The sequence below is a fragment of the Diabrotica virgifera genome, chromosome 4 (genome assembly GCF_917563875.1).
Source record: "Diabrotica virgifera virgifera chromosome 4, PGI_DIABVI_V3a".
Taxonomy (NCBI): Eukaryota; Metazoa; Arthropoda; class Insecta; order Coleoptera; family Chrysomelidae; genus Diabrotica; species Diabrotica virgifera.
Window position 1 is genome coordinate 112,036,753 of NC_065446.1, and position 6,466 is coordinate 112,043,218.

General features: G+C 33.0%; 1 protein-coding gene across 1 annotated transcript in view; it reads right to left on the reverse strand.

Annotated features, from left to right (window-relative positions):
• Positions 1-6,256, reverse strand: part of LOC114335351 (serine protease snake-like) — a 70,074-nt gene extending 63,818 nt beyond the window's left edge. The window contains exons 1-4 of the mRNA XM_050649583.1: positions 5,967-6,256; positions 5,295-5,324; positions 5,117-5,235; positions 1,643-1,752 (exon numbers count right to left, since the gene is read on the reverse strand). Coding sequence (XP_050505540.1) covers positions 1,643-1,752; positions 5,117-5,235; positions 5,295-5,324; positions 5,967-6,036 — 329 coding nt within the window. The 5' untranslated portion in view covers positions 6,037-6,256. The remainder of the gene's footprint in view (positions 1-1,642; positions 1,753-5,116; positions 5,236-5,294; positions 5,325-5,966) is intronic.
• Between the last annotated feature and the right edge of the window lie 210 nt (positions 6,257-6,466).

Sequence of the window (6,466 nt, forward strand, 5' to 3'; positions counted from 1 at the left end):
GTAAAGAACCTGAGGAGTCAGATCAACAAAGCCTCTGCATTGACAGGATGTCTGCGGGAGATAGTCTGGTCAAACATTAGAAAGCAACGCAAAATTAAAGATATTGTAAGATGGGAAAAGCAGCGCAAGATGATGTGGTATAACGATTTGAGACGAATGGATGAGAATAGACTTCAAAAATTGCACTAGAAAACAACCCACCCGGTTCAAGACCCCGGAATACTACCTAAAAGATGGAGGGATAGTTGGCTATCTACCTCCCAGAAAATTAACTAGAGGCAGCTTCAGAACAGATCAAAAGATCTCCAAGAAGTAAAAAAAGAAGAATAATTTTTTTAATGAAAAGACATTGAACCGAAATGCTGTTTATTTATATACATTTTAAAGGAACAACATGCCTGAGTACACTCTATATAAAGCAACAGGGGCTCAGGAGACTTCTCTTTGATTGTGATTAAGTAAGCTGCGCTTCCAAGCTTGCTGAAATCTGTTGGAGGCTGTTAGGAATATCTTTTTATTCCGGCAATACATATCAAGTATACCTTCCTAAAACACCATCTTCTGCACTCTTTACGTAGAGAAAAGACGTCAGCCCTATTCCATTCTGAACACTCATCTAGGTGCTCCTGACGAGTCTTTGATATGAAGTCGAAACACGTGTAGGGTACCGATGGTGTTCAGAATGAAGTGAAATGCAATCGCCGATTTTCTCATATTAGGATTTCTCCGTACTTGACGAATGCTTAAAAAATAACGTCGATTTGTAGATGTATTTTTGGGGCAAAATTTTTCCTTACATCGTTTTCATTGCTTTTAAGAAAGCTTCGAAATCCACATTTCATGTTAGCCGTTCGCTACTGAACGGATTTATTTTCTATACGAGGGAAGTGTTTTTTTTCCTTTATTTCATAAGTATGTCGTACCTAGCGTACTGAAGTCGGTTTAGTTTATTAAACGACCTAGACCTGTCGCATTTCATTCCACTTTGAACACTCATTTACGTGCTCCTGATGAGTGTTTAATATGAAGACGACACACGTTTAGGGTACCGATGGTGTTCAGAATGAAGTGAAATGTAATAGCTGATCTTCTCATCTCTATATACAGGGTGTTTCATTAAGAATTGTCCATATAGTAACTGGAGAAAAAAATACGAAGATTTAACCTAAAACACTTAAATAAAATATTACTGCTTACCGAGATACAGAGTGTTTTATTACAAATATTCTAAAGTGATTTTAGCCATTGTTAAAGTACCTTTTAATATTTTAAGGATGATATTTACGTAAAAAGTAACGAAGAATCAAACAAACATGCTGAAATAATTATTACGACAGTGGCGTAGATTGTAAGGGGAGAAAAGGGGTGAAAATGAAGTATATATCCCTACAGCACGCCTCTGGTAACAGCGGAAAACTATGTGTCAACAGTGTGGTAACAGTGTGTCAAGTTTGAACAAAAAATATTAAAAGGTGCTTTAACAATGGGCTAAAATCATTTTTAAACATTTGTAACAAAACACTCTGTATCTTGGTAAGGAAAAATATTTTATTTAAGTGTTTTGGGTTAAATGTTCGTATTTTGTGATAAGGTAATGAAATACTCTGTATATGTACATACGATATAAAATACGATGACTTACCTCCATTCAGGTTCAGCGCCATGAGCTACAGTAAGAACGTAATTTTTACTAACTATAAAACCACTAACATGCCACTCAGTTCCATTATCGCCTTTGTAACCGACCTGTACCTAAAATATTTAAATTACAAATTATAATATAGAAGGACGTTGTTAGTTAAAACACCAATAAACTTAGAGTTGCTATTAGCAGATATCAGGATGTGCACCTTTGCTATGTGTTATGTGTTATGCGGCTACACTGTATGAGCCCAAATATTTGTTATACAGTGCGGTGGAATAAGTGTTGCCCCCCCCCCCTGCTAACTTGTTTATTTTAAGAATATAAGCAAAACGCTCGGACAGGTCGATTTTTAAACTAATCATAGTATATCATAGCAGCAACGTTTTGAACTTTACGCGATCCCTCTTCAGGTGACAGGCATAACTTTGATTTTTTTAAATGGTAAAGTATTTCATGTGACACCTCATTTAACAGCTTTTAAAATACTGATTTCAAAAGTGTATAATACTTTAATCCTTTTTGAGATCGCAGGCCCAAAATTTCGGTCGAACTCTTGTTAAACGCATTTATTTTTTTCGAATTCTGAGAAAACTAATAAGTATTTTTGAAAAATTTAAACGCAGAATGAAAGATTAGATTATTACCGAGGGCTGACAGTCCCTTAGAATAAACAAAAAAAATTCTTTTCAATGATATATTTGAAATTAAAAATCACACTAAATTTTCTCTTTTTTCCACCACTGTGACTTATTAAAATAAACATTATAGGAGTTCTCAGAGACTTCGGACCGTCGAAAATACTGTAATATTTCATTCTGCGTTTAAATTTTTCGAAAATATTTATTAGTTTTTTCAGGATTCGAAAAAAATAATTGTATTTAGAAAGAATTCGACCGAAATTTTGCTCCTACGCTCTCAAACAGGATTAAAGTATTATGCATTTTTGAACTCAGTATTTTAAGAGCTTTTAAACGAGGTGTCACATGATGTAATTTCCCATTTAAAAAAATCAAAGTTATGGCTGTCACTTGAAGAGGGATCGCGTAAAGTTCGAAACGTTGATGCTATGATATACTATGATTAGTTTAAAAATCGACCTGTCCGAGCGTTTTGCTTATATTCTTAAAATAAACAAGTTAACAGAGGGGGGCAACATTTATTCCACCGCACTGTATGAGCGAACAACAAACAAGTCCAACACACTTATGCCGGCTGGCCAAACATGCTAAATATACAGGGTGTTTCATTAATAATTGTCCATATATTAACTGGAGAAACCTTAGCACAAAATACGAAGATTTAACCTAAAACACTTAATGTGGTTCCTTACTAAGTTACAGGGTGTTTTATCTAAAAATTTAAAAATTATTTTTGCTCAGCATTTTAAAACTATTCTACGTATTCTTTTCATACTTGGCAGAAAGTGCGACTACTAGACACCCTACTAAATTATGATAAACAAACTTTTCTAGCTGCTACCAGAGGCATACCACAGGGGATGGTGAATGGTTGACCCTTCTCAAATTCTACGCCACTGGAGGAATTACTATTTTAGTGCCATTTTTAGATTCTCCAATACTTTCTACGTAAATAATAGACTCTTTATTGGTAACGATAAAGTCATTAGTTTTCGAGATATTTGCAGCTAAATATGAAACGGCACAGTTATTTTGATTAATTTATGATATGATTCATATGATTAAAATTTAAAAATTATTTGTACCCAGTACTTTAAAACTATTTGTCGTATCCTTATCATACTTGTCAGAAAGTGTAGGTACTGCCCACCCTCCTAAATTAAGATAAATAAACGTTTCTAGCTACTACCAGAGGCGTACGACAGGGGATAGTGGCTGGTTGACCCTTCCCAAATTCTACGACACTGACGAAATTGCTATTTTAGTGTAATTTTTTGATTTTGCAATACTTTTTATGTAAATAATATACTCTTCATTCGTAACGATAAAATAATTAGTTTTCGAGATATTTGAAATTAAAAATAAAGCGACACAATACATTAATCAAAATAACCGTGTCGTTTCATTTTTAACTTCAAAGATCTCGAAAACTAATGACCTTATCGTTACGAATGAAGAGTATATTATTTTCATAGAAAGTATTGGAGAATCAAAAAACTAAACTAAGATAGCAATTTCGCCAGTGGCGTAGAATTTGGAAAGGGTCAACCATTCACTTTCCCCCGTCGTACGCTTCTGGTAATAGAAGAAACGTTTGTTTAACATAATTTAGTAGTTTGTACCGTACCTATACTTCCTGCCAAGTATGAAAAGGATACGTCGAATAGTTTTAAATTGCTGAGCAAACATAATTTTTAAATTTCTAGATAAAACACCATGTAACTCAGTAAGAAACCACATTTTATTTAAGTGTTTTAGGTTAAATCTTCGTATGTTCTGCTAAGGTTTATCCAGTTACTATATGGATAATTATTAATTAAACATCCTGTATGTTCCATGTTTGGTTTGGAAAGACGAATATGTTCTAGCAGTTGGTGGGTTCGTCTGGACGGATATGTTGGCTCTTTCATATTATTTTTAATTTTATTCCAGGCCTCGTTAACCTTTGATTTTACTTTATGGCAACTATTATGGATCCCAGATGCAAGGTTGCATGTGATATAACTCGAGAAATCGCATTACTTTTTCATTGTCCACTCAGGACCGGCCACAACGGTGGGCGAACTGGGCAGCCGCCCAGGACGGCAAACTTAGGAGAAGCAAATTTTAGAGGACAGCCAATTTTTGAAATTGAAGAAATTATAAATTATGTTTTTAATGTGATAAAAATCAATATCATGAACAAGAGCGGCAAAATGCAACTGTAATTTTGCAACTGCAAAAGAGAGTCATTAATATTCAGCTGAACGGATAGGAGTGCTATTGTCAGAGTTGAGAAATTCCATAAACAATGGATCTACCTGTTTTATCAAATTAAACGTTTGTTTATATATTTTCACAACTCGGACACTGGCACCTCGCTCAGCAGAACGATATATAAAAAAGTCATTATTATTCAGCTCACCGGGATGCTATTCTTCAAGGTATGAAATTATATTAACAAAGAATCTACCTGTTTTTTGTAATAATCACTTGTTTATTTGAGCAGGGGACGAATGCGCTCATTTTACCTGAGCTACGTTAAGCTGAGGGCATGGATGCGCCGAACAAACTCAGAGGGTCGCTAATCCCTGGGCATGACTGCGCCGGCACCCGTGGTATTGTAATATCCTAATGTCTTCCTTTTACTTTTTATATAATTTACTATTTTAGGTAAATAAATAAATATTTAAAAAAAATTAAAATTAAATATAAAAAAAATTAATTAGGAAATAAGTATTTACATTTTTAATATTACCTAGTTTAACATATTTTTGAGAATACATCATTAAACAGACATTCATTCCTGAAAATATAGGCACAAAACATTTTTATAAAAAAATAGTGTATTTACCATATGAGGAAATTCTCCTGTCTCTGCGAATTTGTCACGAGATATTAAATTCACGGAGGTAAAAAGAGGAATGGGACAATTACCATTTTTCTTTGCATTCTCTGTGTATATTTTACACACTGAAAAATAAAATGTAGTATTACGATGAAAACCTTTTTTTAAAGTTCTCTATACTTACTTTCGTTAGCTATGGCCCCTGGAGGTGAGTCTAAAATAATTAAAAATATATTTAACATGAACTAAATTGTTAAGTCTGTGAATTAAGAATCAGTAAAATATTTTAAATTACATACGTGGGTTTTACGAAGTAAGATGTCGTGTTTTAAGGATAGAATGATACACTATTTCATGCACTATGCCAGCATGCTCAAGAAGACTTATACAAAAGTAATATTGAGAATCAGAAAGAAAAAGTATCGGACACAAATCAATGGAAGGAAGTGGTTAAGAAACTTATTAAAAGACTGCAGAAATATTCAAGGTATTCTATATAAATCGATGTAGATAATAGTAATTATAATGGAAAATTAAACTTTTCAACCCTTTAGGGCCTGTTAGGCTCTATAAATAAACAAATTATTGAAATGAATTTCAACTCAATTCAAGCTTTCTGCTTAACCCAGGTATAAACATACCAAAAGGCACCGCCAGGAAAACATTCCACTTTGCGGTTCAGAGAGCCCATATGAAACGAGTCTTTGTACTCTATGCAGAGTATGGCATTAACAAAATAAGAAAATTTAATCAAAACGAAACCGTAGATTTTCTTATTTTTTAAAATAAATTATTATTATAAAAAAAATAAAAAATCAGATTACACATAATTAAGCAATTTTTAAAATAGACTTACCTTGGGAATTTCCCTTTGCGATATTTAAATAAACACATAATATGCACGTCAAGAAATTCGCTGTCTTCATTATCACTAACGATCTTATTTTACCGAAGATTGTCAACCTACTGCATGCTCTCGCTCACCTGTGTATCATTTATTAAAAAAATATATATGTTCTTGTAAAACTAGATAGTCAGGTGAGGTGAATATAATACGTTAATCATTGGAGATTTTAAAATTCTGCTCATACCAATCAGGGTTATAATATTATTCAAAGTAAACAATAAACAACAAATTTATTTTTTGTGTTTTACAAGTTTTTTTAATTAATAGTCGTTCAGATCATGATAAAAAAACCAGTTGACGTAAAGAAAAAAAGTAATGGCAATGCTCATCAATATAACACACGATGTAGTTGTTATAAAAAGCACTTCAAAGCATTTCAAAATGAAAGCACTTCACAAAAATTCATTCAAAGCACTTCAAAGCACTTCATATATTAAAGCACTTCAAAA